Source organism: Pan troglodytes, chromosome 20, assembly GCF_028858775.2.
Source record: "Pan troglodytes isolate AG18354 chromosome 20, NHGRI_mPanTro3-v2.0_pri, whole genome shotgun sequence".
In the NCBI taxonomy this organism is placed as follows: domain Eukaryota; kingdom Metazoa; phylum Chordata; class Mammalia; order Primates; family Hominidae; genus Pan; species Pan troglodytes.
The window spans coordinates 44,404,764-44,422,037 of NC_072418.2; the positions used below are offsets into that span (position 1 = coordinate 44,404,764).

General features: G+C 52.2%; 2 protein-coding genes across 15 annotated transcripts in view; one reads left to right on the plus strand and one right to left on the minus strand.

The window, feature by feature from the left end:
- Nucleotides 1-3,465, plus strand: part of TMEM91 (transmembrane protein 91) — a 33,345-nt gene extending 29,880 nt beyond the window's left edge. For 4 of the 14 annotated variants that reach the window (XM_009435652.5, XM_009435649.5, XM_016936053.4 and 1 more), the window contains exons 3-4: nt 2,154-2,303; nt 3,097-3,465. In XM_009435652.5, the coding sequence (XP_009433927.1) occupies nt 2,154-2,303; nt 3,097-3,255 (309 nt within the window). In that variant the 3' untranslated portion in view covers nt 3,256-3,465. Of the gene's footprint in view, nt 1-2,153; nt 2,304-2,942; nt 3,015-3,096 lie in introns of all 14 variants that reach the window. The other 10 variants (XM_003953499.6, XM_063801727.1, XM_063801726.1 and 7 more) reach the window with 6 other exon arrangements.
- Nucleotides 3,466-5,743: 2,278 nt separating this feature from the next.
- EXOSC5 (exosome component 5) lies at nt 5,744-17,131 on the minus strand. The gene is made up of 6 exons (XM_001152170.7): nt 16,887-17,131; nt 12,558-12,671; nt 11,217-11,338; nt 9,139-9,279; nt 6,889-6,978; nt 5,744-6,099 (listed from the first exon to the last, which is right to left on the minus strand). The coding sequence occupies exons 1-6, from the start codon at nt 17,032-17,034 to the stop codon at nt 6,007-6,009; spliced, it is 708 nt and encodes a 235-aa protein (XP_001152170.1). The 5' UTR covers nt 17,035-17,131; the 3' UTR covers nt 5,744-6,006.
- Between the last annotated feature and the right edge of the window lie 143 nt (nt 17,132-17,274).

Consider the following 17,274-nt stretch of genomic DNA (forward strand, 5'->3'; position numbering starts at 1 on the left):
AAAAATTAGGCCAGGCGCGGTGGCTCACGCCTGTAATCCCAGCACTTTGGGAGGCTGAGGCGGGCGGATCACGAGGTCAGGAGTTCGAGACCAGCCTGGCCAACATGGTGAAACCCAGTTTCTACTAAAGAAAAAATACAAAAATTAGCCAGGTGTAGTGGTGCACACCTGTAATCCCAGCTATTCGGGAGGCTGAGGCAGGAGAATCACTTAAACCTGGGAGGCGGAGGTTGCAGTGAGCCGAGATCACGCCATTGCACTCCAGCCTGGGCAACAGAGTGAAACTCTGTCTCAAAAAAAAAAAAAAAAAAAAAAAAAAAATTAGCTGGCCGTGGTGGCGGGTGCCTGTAATCCCCGCTCTTGGGAGGCTGAGGCAGGAGAATTGCTTGAACTTGGGAGATGGAGGTTGCAGTGAGCTGAGATTGAGCCACTGCCCTCCAGCCTGGGCAAGACTCTGTGTCAAAAAAAAAAAAAAAAAAAAAAAAAGCTTAAAAATCTAGACTCTAGAGTTTTCAGCAGGCAGGTTTGCCCTAATCATTTAGGCCACTGGAGCATTTTATAATCTCCATCTTTTATGTATTTATTTATTAGTGACAGGGTCTTCTTGCTCCGTTGCTCAGGCTGGGGGGCAGACATGTGATCATAGCTCACTGGAGTCTCAAACTTCTGGGCTCAAGCCATCCTCCTGCCTCAGCCTCCCAAAGTAGCTGAGACTACAGGCACAAGACACCATGCCTAGCTAATTTTTTTTTTTTTTTTTGAGATGGAGTCTCACTCTGTCGCCCAGGCTGGAGGGCAGTAGCGCAATCTCGGCTCACTGCAAGCTCTGCCTCCCGGGTTCATGCCATTCTTCTGCCTCAGCCTCCAGAGTAGCTGGGACTACAGGTGTGTGCCACCACACCCGGCTAATTTTGTTTTTGTATTTTTAGTAGAGACGAGGTTTCACTGTGTTAGCCAGGATGGTCTCGATCTCCTGACCTCATGATCCGCCTGCCTTGGCCTCCCAAAGTGCTGGGCTTACAGGCGTGAGCCACTGTGCCTGGCCCATGCTTAGCTAATTTTAAATTTTTTTTTGTAGAGATGGGGTCTTGCTGTATTGCCCAGGCTGGTCTCAAACTCCTGGCTTCAAATGATCCTCCCGCCTTGGCCTCCCTAAGTGTTGGGATGACAGGTGTGAGCCACTGTGCCCGGCCAATAATCTCCATCTTTTTGCAGGTTCCTTGTTTCAGTGGCGTTTGTCCCTGTTCAGGGGCTTTTCTTTTTTTGAGATGGAGTCTCACTCTATTGCCGAGGCTGGAGTGCTGTGGCTCGATCTCAGCTCACTGCAACCTCCACATCCTGGGTTCAAGTGATTCTCCTGCCTCAGCCTCCTAAGTAGCTGGGATTACAGGGGCATACCACCACGCCTGGCTAATTTTTGTATTTTTAGTGGAGATGAGGTTTCACCATGTTGGCCAGGCTGGTCTCCCAACTCTCGACCTCAGGTGGTCCACCCACCTCGGTCTCCCAAAGTGCTGGGATTACAGGCGCAAGCTACCACGCCCGGCCATGCGGGGGCTTTTCACTCAGAGATTGTAAGCAATTGTAGCGTCCATGATTGGATCCCTGAACCCCTTGAAAATGAACTGAAAACTCTGGGTGTGGGTGGGGCTCTTCTCTGGAGACCTGGTTCACAACTTCCCTTCAAAGGGCTCCAGGATACAAATGTCAAAAGCCCATCTCTGGCCAGGTGTGGTGGCTCATGCCTGTAATCCTGGCACTTTGGGAGGCCAAGACGGGTGGATCACCTGAGGTCAGGAGTTCAAGACCATCCTGGCCAACATGGTGAAACCCCGTCTCTACTAAAAATACAAAATTAGCCAGGTGTGATGGCGTGTGCCTGTAATCCCAGCTACTCGGGAAGCTGAGGCAGGAGAATCATTTGAACCCGGGAGGCAGGGAGCCGAGACTGTGCCATTGTACCCCAGCCTGGGTGACAGAGCGAAACTCCGTCTCAAACAAACACCGAAAGCCCATCTCTGAACACTTTTTTCTCTTTGTATCTCTGGGGAAGCCCTGGGGGCAGGTATTGGCCTTTGAGGGCTATGGAGAGCACAGCAATGGGGCAGGAAAGGTGGATGGAGATGCCCACCTGGGCACTTTCCTGTCCGTAGGACATGTCATCCAGTGACAGTGACTCGGAGTGGGATGGAGGCAGCCGTCTTTCACCATTTCTACCCCACGACCACCTCGGCTTGGCTGTCTTCTCCATGCTGTGTTGTTTCTGGCCCGTTGGCATCGCTGCCTTCTGTCTAGCCCAGAAGGTCAGTCTGTGTGTGGGACTTGGAGGGGACTGGGCATAAAAGAGAAAAATGCACCACAAAAACAAAGAGTCATATACCTGAGGCGGGAAGGTGGAAGGCAGCCCAGAGAACCTGAACTCAAATCCTGAGTCTGCCACTCTCTGCAAGATTTTTTTTGAGTCTCACTTTGTCGCCCAGGCTGGAGTGCAGTGGTACAATCTCGGCTCACTGCAATCTCTGCCTCTTGGGTTCAAGTGATTCTCCTGCCCCAGCCTCCTGAGTAGCTGGGATTACAGGCACGCGCTACCACGCCTGGCTAATTTTTGAATTTTTAATAAAGACGGGGTTTCACCACGTTGGCCACGCTGGTCTCGAACTCCTGACCTCAAGTGATCCTCCCACCTTGGCCTCCCAAAGTGCTGGGATTACAGGCGTGAGCCACAGTGCCCAGCTCTCTGCAAGATTTTGGGCAAGTCACTTAACTTCCCTGTGCCTCACTTTCCTCATCTGTAAAGTGGGAATAATTGCTACCTCTGGGTCAATGTGAGAATCAAATGAGTTAGAATAGTGGCATATACCATTTTAATGTTTTTATTTATTTTTTAAATTTTATTTTATTATTATTTTTTTACCATTTTAATGTTTTTATTAACCACTCAGCATCCCCAGTGCCTGATCTATAGTAGGTGCTACGTATCTGCTTTTGGAATACATGCATGAATGAATGAATGGGTATGTTGGGTGGGGGAGGGACCAGGGGAAGGGTCTGGGACTGAGGGGATGCCTGGGTCACTGCTGCCCACTGCCTCTACAGACCAACAAGGCTTGGGCCAAGGGGGACATCCAGGGGGCAGGGGCCGCCTCCCGCCGTGCCTTCCTGCTGGGGGTCCTCGCCGTCGGGCTGGGCGTGTGCACGTATGCGGCTGCCCTGGTGACCCTGGCCGCCTACCTTGCCTCCCGAGACCCGCCCTAGTTGCCCCTACAGCCCTCACTGTGAACCCTGAGGCCGGCAGCCCAGCAAATCTGTGGGCAGAGAGTGGAGAATCTTGGTGGATGAGGCTGCGGCGGCGGCAGGAGCATCTAGAAACGGGAGCGAGCTGGACTGGAACCCTTCCCCTTCCTGGCCACCGCTCTTCGGGCGGCAGCAACGTGAGATTAAACACCAGACACCCTTGCAGCCAAACCAGAGTCTGTTCGCGTGTGTGGGAGGATGGAAGGGGGTGGGGGTGCTTGAGACCAACAGGGGACTGACTGGTCAGGGTGACGGGCTGTGGTGGGCATCCCCAGGGTGCTTGCTCCCTGAGACCTGAGCTGGAAAAGGGGGAAGAGGATTTTCGTGTTTTTTTTTTGTTTTTTGAGAGATGGTCTCCCTGTTGCCCATGCTGGAGTGCTGTGGCACAATCATGGCTTACTGCAGCCTTGAACTCCTGGGCTCAAGCAATCGTCCTGATTGAGCCCAGGAGCCTCCCAGTGCCGTAGCCGGGACTACGGGCACCTGCCACCACACCCAGCTAATTAAAAAAATTTTTTTGTAAAGACAAGGTATCACTATATTGCCCAGGCTGGTCTGAAACTCCTGGGCTCAACTGATCTTCCCGCCTCAGCCTCCCAAAGAGCTGAGATTACAGGCATGAGCGACCATGCCTGGTGGTTTCTAAACAGCAGGATGTTCTCATCCCAATATGGGTGGTTAGCAGAGAACTGGAGAGAGCTGAGTTTCAAGTCCTTACTCCTCTACCTGTTAGCTGTGTAAGCTTGGCCCAAGTGACTTCTCACTTTTTCTCCTCTGCAAAATGGGACTTTCTGCACACCTCAGGCTGTAGTGAGGATTAAATGCATCATATGTGGAAATGACTGTCTGCTGTTGCTGTCTCCCTCTGAGCTTTTTTTTTTTTCTTTTCTTTTTTTTGAGATAGGATCTCCCCCTGTCAACCCAGACTGGAGTGCAGTGGCCTGATCTTGGTTCACTGCAGCCTCGACCTTCCAGGCTCAAGTGATCCTCCCACCTCAGCCTCCCAAGGAGCTGGGACCACAGGCGTGTGCCACAATGCCTGGCTAATTTTTTGTTTTGTTTTTTTTTTTTGAGATGGAGTCTCGCTCTGTTGCCAGGCTGGAGTGCAATGGCACAATCTCAACTCACTGCAGCCTCTGCCTTCCGGGTTCAAGAGATTCTCCTGCCTCAGCCTCCTGAGTAGCTGGGATTTCAGGTGCGCAGCACTGCGCCTGGCTGATTTTTGTATTTTTAGTAGAGACAGGTTTCCACCATGTTGGTCAGGTTGGTCTCAAACTCCTGACCTCAGGTGATCCACCCACCTCAGCCTCCCAAAGTGCTGGGATTACAGGCGTGAGCCACCAAGCCTGGTCTTTATTGCTTGATAATGTCTGGCCCCTCTTAGTGTGCTTAGTGAGCACTTCCTATGTGCCTCTGCTAAGTGCTTGTGGCAGATGTGTTTTCCCTGTCCAGGTGCCAACACCTCCATGTTTCCTTAAGGATGCATCCCTTTCCCTATTGCAGGCCATTTGGTTTGGATGGGACTGCCTCCAACTGCAGGTAGGGTTTTGCCCCATCTCTACTAAAAATACAAAAATTAGGCTGGGCACAGTGGCTCAAGTCTGTAATTCCAGCACTTTGGGTGGCCAAGGCAGGCGAATCACCTGAGGTCAGGATTTCCAGACCAGCCTGGCCAACATGGTGAAACCGCATCTCTACTAAAAATACAACAATTAGGCCAGGTGCGGTGGCTCACGCCTGTAATCCCAGCACTTTGGGAGGCAGAGGTGGGCGGATCACCTGAGGTCAGGAGTTAGAGACCAGCCTGACCAACATGGAGAAATCCCGTCTCTACTAAAAATACAAAAATTAGCTGGGTGTGGTGGCATGCGCCTGTAGTCCCAGCTACTCAGGAGGCTGAGGCAGGAGAATCATTGGAACCCAGGAGGCGGAGGTTGCATCACCCCACTGCACTCCAGCCTGGGCAACAGAGCGAGATTCCGTCTCAAAACAAAACAAAACAAAACAAAACAAGACAGGGACTATAACAACAGCCCCATCTCGCAGGGTTGGTGGGTGGGTATTTAGAGTTTCCTCCCCATGGCCTACAAGGCCCCACCTGCATGCTTGCCCGTTCCCCCCAACCCCATCTGCTCTCCTGCTCTAGCTCGCTGGCTTTGGCCACCCTGTTCACCAAGCTGGTCCCCAGCCCCTGGGGGCTCCTTCCCCACATTATCCAAGAGCTCACTCCCTTTCCTCTTTCAGGGTCCCCTCTGAGGTACCCTGCTCTGTGAAGGCACTGATGCCTGATGTACTCAATTTGCCCTCCATAAAGGGACTCTCCCAAACTCCTGTTCCCTGCTTTTTACTTTTTCATAGATTTACTACCATCTGACAAATTCCAGTTTACCTCCCTGCTCCTCTGGGATCTCACTAGCAGGGCCTGCACACGATGGGTGCTCAACAGACATTTGTTAAAGTGAATTAATTTATTGATTCATCCATTCCATAAATGTGAGCTCCTTTGAATGTTATCCTTGCTGGGGGGATCGGTGCCCCCAGGCCTGGGGGCTGTCACAGGCCAAGGCCTCCCCACAGGAGCCCTGTGGTTACAGAGCTGCAGGCTCAAGGAACCCATGGGTCAGAGAGGCAAGGCTGGGCTGCTGGTTTGCTTCAGGCTGTAGGGGGTGAGTGGGTGGAGGCAATGGGAGCGGCCCCTTGCCCCAGCTTGCCTCAGCTCTTGGAGTAACGCCTCTGCAGCGATTCCCGGTAGAAACGGAAGACGTGTTGCGAAGCGGCCTGGGCCGCAGCCAGGCACTGCTGGAGCTGCGGGGGAGAGACCGGTCGGTGCTGGGGGCCGAGCCCTTCATGCACACACGACTTGGCTGACCCAGGAGGTTCTGCTGACCCCACCTGACTCCCTTAACCTCCCATCACTCCCCTGCCCCCAAGTGAGGCAAGTGGTGAGGGATTATTTCCCATTTCATGAACTGTTTCTTAGAGATCAGGAGAAATAAAAAGAGGGAGAAGGACTTCAGGATCAGATTCTGACAGCAACAGGACTCAGACCTATCAGGCATCCTCACACCTTGGAGGAGGCCCCAGCTGTGCAGAGCTATGGAACTGGAGAGTGCACAGAATTGGAGTGGTCTTGGGATTTTACAGCCACAGTCCCCTTCAGCCCAAATAATCTAAGAGCCATGGAATCAAGAGACTCCCAGTCTTCACTGCCATGTATTCCTAGATTCCTGAGGTCCAGGTTGGACATGCTTTTGCAGACAGTCATGTCCAAGAGTTTCCAGGCTCTGCCCCTTAGCCTGAGACCTGGAATTCCCATGGCTCACCACTCTTGAGCTGGGAGCTGGGGGACCATCACATGCCCTCTTCTGACTTCAAACTGAGCTCATCCTCTTTTTGCCTGTGTTATAAATTGGGCTTCCCTTAAACATTTCCGCAAAGGTTTCTGGGTCCACAAAGTTTGAAAACTCCCTTTTTACAAGAAGAAATGTAAGAGGCTCTCCTGAAGCCTCTCAGAATCCAGGGCAGAGTTGGGACAAGACCGTATGTCAGTGGGAAGGAAGGTTCTGGCTTTTCCCCTCATCCCCATGCTGGTACCTCAGTGTCTGAGTAGAGCCCCTTGGTGCTGGACATCAGCAGCTTCCGTTCCACGCTGTCCAGGGCAAAGGTCAGGACTGCCCGGGCCTCCTAGGGACAAGGGGTAGAAGGCGGTGGGGGACCTAGGACCTTCCCCTCAGATAAAATCTCAGCCAGTCCTTTGGCCAGGCACAGTGGCTCATGACCATAATCTCACCACTTTGAGAGGCCAAGGCAGGGCACTGCTTGAGGCCAGAAATTCAAGACCAGTCTGGGCAACAGAGGGAGACCCCATCTCAGAAAAGAAAACAAGAAAGGTAGCTGGGTGTGGGGGTGCATGTCTGAGTTCCCAGCTACTCAGGAGGCAGAGGTGGGAGGACTGCTTGAGCCCAGGAGTTTGAAGCTGCAGTGAGCTGTGATCATACTACACTCCAGCATGGGCAACAGTGAGATCCTGTCTCAACGCTCCCCTTCCCACCACACACTTGCAGCCAGTCCCACTGAGGGGACTCCGGACCCTTGGCCTCCAGGCCTCTCCCTTTCCATAGCCAGGCGCTCACCTATCAAGCATCAAGCGCAGCCATTTTTTGTCTGCGCTACCCCTTCCCTACTTCCCTGGGTATAGCCCTCTGCCTTTCCTTTGTAGAACTGTACTCCATGCCCCTTATTCCAACCACGTGGTTCTGACAGGGGCTTCCAAGCTCAGTATTCCTGCCCCAAGGGGCTAGCCATTGTGCCACTCACTTATCTGGTACCTCTCGGCCTCCCAGTCCCCCTTCCATGCTCTGTCCCACAGGGGCTGGAAGCCAGCAAGCTGTATTTCCCAGACTCCCTTACCTGCTAGTTTCCATCAGTAATGAGGTGGGAGAATGGAAGAAAAGCAGCATCCTGGTCCTCACGGACAATGGCAGGTGCTGATGGCTGTGGCTGTGTGACAGCCATGGAGGTGGGGTGGGTTCTGGACCTCAGTGGCCAGGGCAGAAGCAGGACATGCTATGTGCATCCAGAACCAATTGAGATGATGTCTCCAACACGACAGAACAGGAGGTGGCTCACAGGTTCAGCCCAGGTCTGGGAGGGGTTTCTCATCTCTGGGTGTCACTCCTGCTTCCTTTTTCCTCCTCTAGCTCCTCAACACTGTTGTTACAAAGTCCCTGCATTTAACTCCCTCCATCTGAAACCCTCCAAGTGGTTTCCGTCTTCTTGACTAGAGGGGACCATTATAGCACTGGGCAGAAAACTCAGAATAACTTGAGCTTAGGACACTGCACCTGAGCCGACGAGGAAAACTCTCTTCTCGTTTGCTTTTGAGCCTCTTAGGATGGAAATGGAGCTTAAGGGGTCAGTCCCAGCCTCAGGAAAGGTGCTGGACAGAAAGAATGAAGCTGATGTGCAGAGAAAGGCAGGGACGAGAAGTGAGGCAAGGACATCCTGATGGTGTTTAAAGTCCTGGTTTTATTTTATTTTATTTTTTGAGAGTTTCACTCTTTCATCCAGGCTGGAGTGAAGTGGTGCGATCTCAGCTCACTGTAACCTCCACCCTCCAGGTTTAAGTGATTCTCCTGCCTCAGCCTCCCGAGTAGCTGAGATTACAGATGTGTGCCACCATGCCTAGCTAACCTTTGTATTTTTAGTAGAGACAGGGTTTTGCCATGTTGGCCAGGCTGGTCTCGAACTCCCAGCCTCAGGTGATCTGCCTGCCTCAGACTCCCAAAGTGCTGGCATTACAGGTGTGAGCCACCACACCTGGCCATACATTTCCTTTCTAGTTTATTTATTTATATTTTTTGAGATGGAGTTTCACTCTTGTTGCCCAGGCTGGAGTGCAATGGCACGATCTCGGCTCACCACAACCTCTGCCTCCTGGGTTCAAGCGATTCTCCTGCCTCAGCCTCCTGAGTAGCTGGGATTACAGGCGTGTGCCACCACACCTGGCTAATTTTGTATTTTTAGTAGAGATGGGGTTTCTCCATGTTGGTCAGACTGATCTCGAACTCCCGACCTCAGGTGATCCACCCACCTCAGCCTCCCAAAGTGCTGGGATTACAGGCGTGAGCCACCGCTCCCGGCCCCACATTTCCTTTCTAATTAAGCAAGTCTGAGCTGGGTTTCCAGCACTTGCTGCTAAATGAACCATGATGATTAGAGCAGCCCTTGCTAAGTGGGATTGAGGTGGCATGAGCCGACTGTCTGTAGAGAAGCGAGGCCTGGAGGAAGGGACGGGGAGCTGTCTGGCCTCTGCCCTTCAGCCACCCTGGTCTTCACACCTACCTTTTCTTGCTTGGATGTAGGATCCAGCACGAGGGTCCCATCAGAGTCCAGGGCACAGGTGACCCCACAGAAGAGAGCCCGCATGGGCACACCTGCATCCACCAATGCCATGCAGGCAGCATTCAGACAACAGGCCAGAAGCTGAGCACCACAGGAAATGGTTAAGTTTTTTTTTTTTTTTTTGGAGATGGAGTTTCGCTCTTGTTGCCCAGGCTGGAGTGCAATGGTGTGATCTCGGCTCACTGCAACCTCCACCTCCTGGGTTCAAGCAATTCTCCTGCCTCAGCCTCCTGAGTAGCTGGGATTACAGGCACCCACCACCACACCCGGCTAATCTTTGTATTTTTAGTAGAGACGGGGTTTCACCATGTTGGCCAGGCTGGTCTCAAACTCCTGACCTCAGGTGATCCACCTGCCTCGGCCTCCCAAAGTCCTGGGATTACAGGCGTGAGCCACCACGCCCAGCCTAAGAAGTTTCTACTGTAGGCCTGGCCAGCAGAGCAGATCCATGCCTCCCTCCACCAGGCTGATGCCTATGGCAGACATCACTAATCGGTCACAGAAGGGCAGTATGGCAGAGTGGTTAAAAGTGGTCCGGGGATCAAGTAGCCCTGGGTTCCAGACCTAGTTTTGCTCTCTCAGCTGTGTGACCTTGAACAAGTGACTTACTCCTTGAGTCTCAATCTCCTCATCTGTTAGATGGGGAATATAATAATATTCAATAGGTATGTACTGAAGTACGTACCACACATTTGTTGGCAAATAGGGTCAGAGAGGGGAAGAAACCTTCCAAAGACAGGAGGGGGAGGCACTGGCAAAGCCAGGCCCGAAACTTGGGTAGCAGCCACTCCCCGGTGACAGAGCTGGCAGGGCAATGGAGGAAGAGCCACCTCGTTGCTGCATGCAGGAAGCTCACAGTGGAAAGAGAGCACAGGTTGGGAGTCAGCTGGCTCTGCCTCAGTTTCCTAATGTGTTTCTTCTCCAGGCCTAAGAGCCAGACAAAGACCACAGCTTTAGTCAACCGGTTCCAGCTCTGCTGCTGATCCTCCACCACTTCCTCTGGGCTTCACTTTCCACTTCTGTAAAATGGGGTCACAATACCTTCTCTCTCTGCCCATCCATAAAATGTCTGTCCAGTTCAGGGCCACGTTCCAGTAAAGCCTTCTACAGTGTCTAATTCTAGTCCTCAACCTCAACCTCCCGCACCTCAGACATGGAGATCTTACAAGGCCACGCTCCTGACTCAGCTGCTGTCTGCTCAGGGCGCCCCCAGCACTGAGGGCCTGAAATCCACTGAGGTGCCGAGTAGAAGTGATTGCCAGCCAGGCACAGTAGCTCACGCCTGTAACCCCAGCACTTTGGGAGGCCAAGGTGGACTGATCACTCGAGGTCAGGAGTTCGAGACCAGCCTGGCCAACACGGCAAAACCCCGTCTCTACTAAAAATACAAAAATTAGCCTGGCGTGGTGGCAGGCACCTGTAATTCCACCTGTAATTCAGGAGGCTAAAGCATGGGAATCGCTTGAGCCCGGGAGGTAGAGGTTGCAGTAAGTTGACATTGCACCACTGCATCCAGCCTGGGTGACAGAGTGAGAGCCTGTCTCAAAAACAAACAAAAAAACCCAAAAAACAAAAGAAGTGATTGGCACAGGCTCTGGAGTCAGACTGGCCTGGGCTTGAGTCCTGCCTGTGCTGCCTTCCAGCTGTGTGACCTTGGGCAAGCCCCTTCCCCTCTCTGGGCCTCAGTTTTGTCACCTGAAACATGCGAACATAAGAACACTCATCTGCCAGGGTCCGTGGGCTCTAGAACTAGACGGTCTGGGTCTAAGTCTTGGCTCTGCCACTTCCACGGGGATCATAAGGGCATGTGCTGTATTACATGAGTTAATGTGCATAAGGCACACAGAACAGTGCCTGGCACATAAGTAAGCACCCAGGCTGTTTGCTCTCCTTCTTCAGTGAGCTGGTACCTGTCAAGTGTTTGAAGGCTTTCTGGCTAACAGTGAGGGTATATGTATCCACCAGAAGGGAAGCAATCAGGAGACTTCCTGGAGGAGGAGGCCTGGGAGAAAGGATACAGAGCCGGCATCGCTGACAACCTGCAGCACCACGGTGATGGAGGTGCGGGGGTGCAACGTGCCCAGCACCACCGCCTCGCACGTGTTCCTGATCAGCCGCTCCCGGCTCTTCTCTGCAACACCTGGGGAAATTGAAGAGAGGTTCAGGGTCTTCCCCTTCATTTGACTCACCTTCCTCCATACGCCTCACCCAAACTCCCAGAAAGGGCTCACGGTCTCAGCCTGGGATGGTGCAGTTACCTGCAGGGATGATGGAAGATTCCAGTGGGAAGAAGGCAAGGCCTGACTGCCATCCACTGACCCCTGCTACCTCCAGCATCCACCAAGGGAACCATCCAAGGGAAGAAGACTTGGGAGTTCCATGTCTGTGCTGCTACCCACGCCCACTCCCACCCTAGCAGGCCCAGTCAGTGGGGACTGAGGGATATGAGGGTAAAAGGGTGGAAAAACAGGTTAATGGTCCAGGCACAGTGGCTCGCACCTGTAATCCCAACACTTTGGGGGGCTGAGGCGGGCGGATCACTTGAGGTCAGGAGTTTGACACCAACCTGGCCAACATGGTGAAATGCTGTCTCTACTAAAAATACAAAAATTAGCCGGGCGTGATGGCTCACGCCTGTAATTCCAGCTACTCAGGAGGTTGAGATAGGAGAACTGCTTGAACCTGGGAGTCAGAGGTTGCAGTGAGCTGAGATCGAGCCACTGCACTCCAACCTGGGCAACAGAGTAAGACTCCATCTTAAAAATATAAAATTAAATTAAAAAAAAAAAAAAAAGGCTGAGCGCAGTGGCTCATGCCTGTAATCCCAGCACTTTGGGAGGTCGAGGTGGGTGGATCACAAGGTCAGGAGATCAAGACCATCCTGGCCAACATGGTGAAACCCCATCTCTACTAAAAAAATACAAAAAATTAGTGGGCATGGTGGCACGTGCCTGTAATCCCAGCGACTCGGGAGGCTGAGGCAGGGGAATTGCTTGAATCTGGGAGGCAGAGGTTGCAGTGAGCTGAGATCGTGCCACTGCACTCCAGCCGGGGTGACAGAGCGAGACACTGTCTCCAAAAAATAAATAAATAAATAAAAATAAATAAAAGAAAAACAGGTTAATGGAATGAATGAGAGTGGAGGCAGAGAGAGGGAGAAAAGAGGGAGGGAGAAATTAGAGGCAGAGAGAGAAGCAACAGAAGATGAGTTATTAATTAGAGGCAGAGAGTTAAAGACAGAAACAGCTGAGTGGAGACCAAAGCGGGGAGTGGAGACTCGGGGCAGCTGGTAGGGAAGAGCTCGGGGGGCGATTTTGACAAACTGGGCACCATTCAGAGGTTCAGCAGGGCCCAATTACCAGGCAGCCCGATCTTCGGCCTCAGGATCACTTCGAGTGTGGCCTTGTTGAAAATCTCTTTGCTGACCTTCACCTCGGCCGGCCCGTACACACCCGCCAGGACAGAGGTGTCACCTGAGGAGACAGCAGGGAGGGCCTCACTCACAGCTTCCCTGCTCCTGGGGCCCCATTTGTGGCACTGAGCCTGACGGCCAGGGCTCCCCACGTCACCCCCGCCATTTGTTGGTACTGATTCTTTGAGCACTCACTTCATTTCTCTCATTTGTAAAATGGGGAAAATAGCAGTCCCTCCCCGCTAGCGTCTTGTGAGGATCAAAGGACACAATTCACAGAAAACACTTAGAACACTGCGGGGCTCACGCTGAATGTGCAACAGACTTTAGCTGTATTAGTAACATTCGTCCATTCAGGCATTCAGGCAGGGTCTCACTCTCATTGCCCAGGCTGGAGTGCAGTGGTGCCATCACGGCTCATTGCAGCCTCGACCTTCTGGGCTCAAGTGATCCTCCCGCCTCAGCCTCCCAAGTAGCTGGAACTACAGGCATGTGCCACCATGCCTGGCTAATTTTTATATTTTTAGTAGAGAGGGGATTTTGCCATGTTGCTCAGGCGGGTTTCGAACTCCTGGGCAACTGTAATCCCAAGGTGCTAGGATTACAGGCGTGAGCTACCACGCCTGGCCCTGATATTAGTAACTTTTTTTTTTTTTTTTTTTTTTAATGAGATGGAGTCTTGCTCTGTCGCCCAGGCTGGAGTGCAGTGGTGTAATCTCGGCTCACCGCAACCTCTGCCTCCCGGGTTCAAGCAGTTCTCCTGCCTCGGCCTACTGAGTAGCTGGGATTACAGGCGCGCGCCACCACGCCTGGCTAATTTTTTTATTTTTAGTAGAGACTGGGTTTCACCACGTTGGTCAGGCTGGTCTCGAACTTCTGACCTCGTGATCTGCCTGCCTCCCAAAGTGCTGGGATTACAGGCGTGAGCCACTGTGCCCGGCTGGTATTAGTAACTTTTAACAGGAAGTTCTTCCTGAAAGCTAACCATCCTCCCTCTTACTGCAGCTGCTCTCAACTTCTCTTTCGAAAGCTTCCCCAGCCCAGCTCTTCCCTTAGGCACTGGCCCCCAAATTTTGCATCAGTCTGGATACCTGAGAAAGGGATAATATCTGGAATGAATCCTGATTCCTTATTTCCCCAGAAGCTATGAACGGGGTACAGGAGGTAAAACCTAAGAAATAAACAGCCTGGCTTCTAGTACTGTCTGCTGTAATCCCAGCACTTTGGGAGGCTGAGGTGGGTGGATCACCTGAGGTCAGGAGTTTGAGACCATCCTGGTCAACATGGTGAAACCCCGTCTCTACTAAAAATACAAAAATTAGCTGGGCATAGTGGTGGGTGCCTGTAATCTCAGCTACTTGGGAGGCCGACGCAGGAGAATTGCTGGAACCGGGGAGGCGGAGGTTGCAGTGAGCCGAGATCGCACCATTGCACTCCAGCCTGGACAATAACAGCAAGGCTTAGTCTAAAAAAAAAAAAAAAAAAAAAAAAAACATTTTAGACCAGGCATGGTGGCTCACACCTGTAATCCCAGCACTATGGAGGCCCAGGTGGGAGGACTGCTTGAGGCCAGGAGTTTGAGACCAGCCTGAGCAACATAGTCAGACTCCTGTCTCTATTTTCTTTTTTGGGACAGAGTTTCCCTCTGTCACCCAGGAGGCTGGAGTGCAGTGGCGCAATCTCAGTTCACTGCAACCTCCACCTCCCAGGCTCAAGTGATTCTTGTACCTCAACCTCCAGAGTAGCTGAGATTACAGGTACGTGCTACCACGTCCGACTAATTTTTGTATTTTTAGTAGAGATGGGTTTTCACCATGTTGGCCAATCTGGTCTCAGAACTCCTGACCTCAACCAAGTGAGGTGGCTCACGCCTGTAATCCCAGCACTTTGGGAGGCCGAGGCAGGTGGATCACAGGGTCAGGAGTTCAAGATCAGCCTGGCCAACATGGTGAAACCTCGTCTCTACTAAAAACCACAAAAATTAGCCGGGCGTGGTGGCACGCACCTGTGGTCCCAGCTACTCAGGAGGCTGAGGCAGAAGAATCGCTTGAACCCGGGAGGTGGAGGTTGCAGTGAGCCACGATCGCTTCACTGCACTCCAGCCTGGGCGACAGGGCGAGACTCCATCTCAAAAAAAAAAAAAAAGAAAAAAAAAAAAAAAACAACTCCTGACCTCAGAGGCCTCCCAAAGTGCTGGGATTACCAGTGTGAGCAACTGCACCCGGCCCCTTCTTAATTCTTAGGTTCGAAGAAACTTTAGGTATCTCAATTCAGCATAAGCGCTAAGCCTGAGGGAGGGCCTGGGAAGGTCCTTGGTTAAGGCCGTATTTCCTGGGAAGCCCAATTTGCCCTTACACGGAAGGTATGCTTAGTTCCAGGAGAAACTGCCCTGAGGACTGGAGAAGTTACCAAAACAGAACTTGCCTCTGGCTCCAGATGAACTGCCTGTGTTTTGCCTGAGCACAAGTCTCTCCCCTCTCACCTTCTTGAAGACGTGGCTCCAGCAATTCTCTCCCCTGTTGACCCCACAACAATCTACAACTCCTGCCCCACTTATCTGATCCTCTTACAGCAGAACTCCTGAACAGCTGCCTCTTCTTCCTTTTCTGTGACCCCACCACTCCATTGCGGCAGCTCAACATCGTCACCACTGACCTCCAAATGATCAACCCTCTCATGACCCGGCTGTCAGTAAGGCTGAAACAGCTGGTCAGCCCTCACATCTCAGACATGCTCTTTTCTTGGCCCCAGGTCACCACCATCTCCTGGTTTCCCCCTAACTCTCTGGGCGTTCCTTCTGAGTCTCCTTTGCTAGCTTGTCACATGTCTCTGACTGCTCAAGTTGGAAGGCCTAGGGCTTGGTCCTGGGACCTCTTCTCTTTTCCATCTGCACTCACTTCGTTCAGGCAATAGCCTGAAATACCATCTATATAGCCAGAGAGTTCCAAATTGCCTATGTCCAGCTTGGGTCTCTCTTCTGATTTCCAGACTTGTACAGATCTGGGCAGAAACCTTAGTTATGCCTGAATCTTTTTCCTCGCACTCAAACCAAACTATACGTAAGTTTTGTCCGTATTACTTTCAAACTACATCCAGAATCTCATCACCTCCACTACTCCTGCTCTGGCTGGAGCCACCATCACCTCCCTGTTTTCCCCCATACTCCCCACAATCAACACAGCAGCCAAATTTTGTTAAAATGTATTGGGGCTGGGCGTGGTGGCTCATACCTATATGAGCACTTTGGGAGGAGGATTGCTTGAGCCCAGGAGTTCAAGACCAACCTGGGTGACATCGTGAGACGCTGTCTCAATTTTTTTTTTTTTTGAGACAGAGTCTTGCTTTGTCGCTCACGCTGGAGTACAATGGCACGATCTCGGCCCACTGCAACTTCTGCCTCCCAGGTTCAAGTGATTGTCCTGCCTCAGCCTCCTGAGTAGCTGGGATTACAGGCGCCCGCCACCATGCCTGGCTAGTTTTTGTATTTTTAGTAGAGACAGGGTTTCGCCATGTTGGCCAGGCTAGTCTCGAACTCCTGACCTCAGGTGAGCCACAGGTCTTGGCCTCCCAAAGTGTGGGGGATTACAGGCGTGAGCCACCGCCCCCGGCCTCCCGTCTCAAACGTTAAAGAGAAATATTCTTGGAGTTAATCTACTTCTGAGAGTTATTTAGCTAGGAAAAGGGGATATTTGCCCTATAGGTAAGACTTGCCCTAATCTTTTTTTTTTTTTTTGACTTGCCCTAATCTTAGGGATATTTACTTGTGTGGAGAGATGCAGTGAGGTAGCGGTGGGGATGTATTTCTCAACCCAGCGCAATGACATTATCTTCAATTTGAGGAGTATTTACGTGGGTGAAAGATCCGCCACAGTCCACAGTATGCAAATAGACAGGTTTGCTTCAGTCCGGGATGCAAGGACCTAGAGGGTGTGTGTGGGGGGGGTGGGGGTGGGAGGGTGGAGGAGGAATCGAGTTAAGGGGGATATTTACCCTGGCGAGGTGATTTTCCCTATTCTGAAATATCAGTTCTTGGACGGACAGTCTGCCCCTCCTCTCATTCTCAGAGATAGTTACAAAGATGGAACTATCTTCTCCTTTCTAGTCGTGAGGGAGAGATGTGTGTATCCCTGCGTATTTAGTAGTATTCAATCGGACAAGAAATCATGCATCAACGCAGGAGTGACATTTACCAGCTGGTATCGTGAGGAGGTGGGCACTCGGTTGCACAGTACACGGTAGTCCCTCTCCAAAAGAAAGACCTGGGTGAAGTTCTTACCTTGCAGGAAGGAAGCAGAGCCATCTGGCCGCGACAGCAGGTTCTGTTCGCAGGCAAAGTGCCGGAGGCTGCAGCCAGGACCCCGAGGGCTGGACCCTGTTCCACTTTCAGCGCGGATTTTGGCGTCAGTATGCATCTCCTCCTCCATCGCGCCGAGCCCACGTGCGGCTACAGTTGTCACTTCCGCCTGGCAGCGCGCGCCGCAAACATGCTGCGTAACCAGTGCGCACGCGCCGGGCTGGGCCGTCCTCCTGGGCGTCCGCACGTGGCTTAGCGTTTACCAACAATCTGGCTCCGCCCAGTCCCACCTCCTAACTCTGGCAACGCCATTGGACAGTTGGGAACAGAAGGCAGGCCTTGGCATTGATCTGTTTTACTCTGGGCCCCC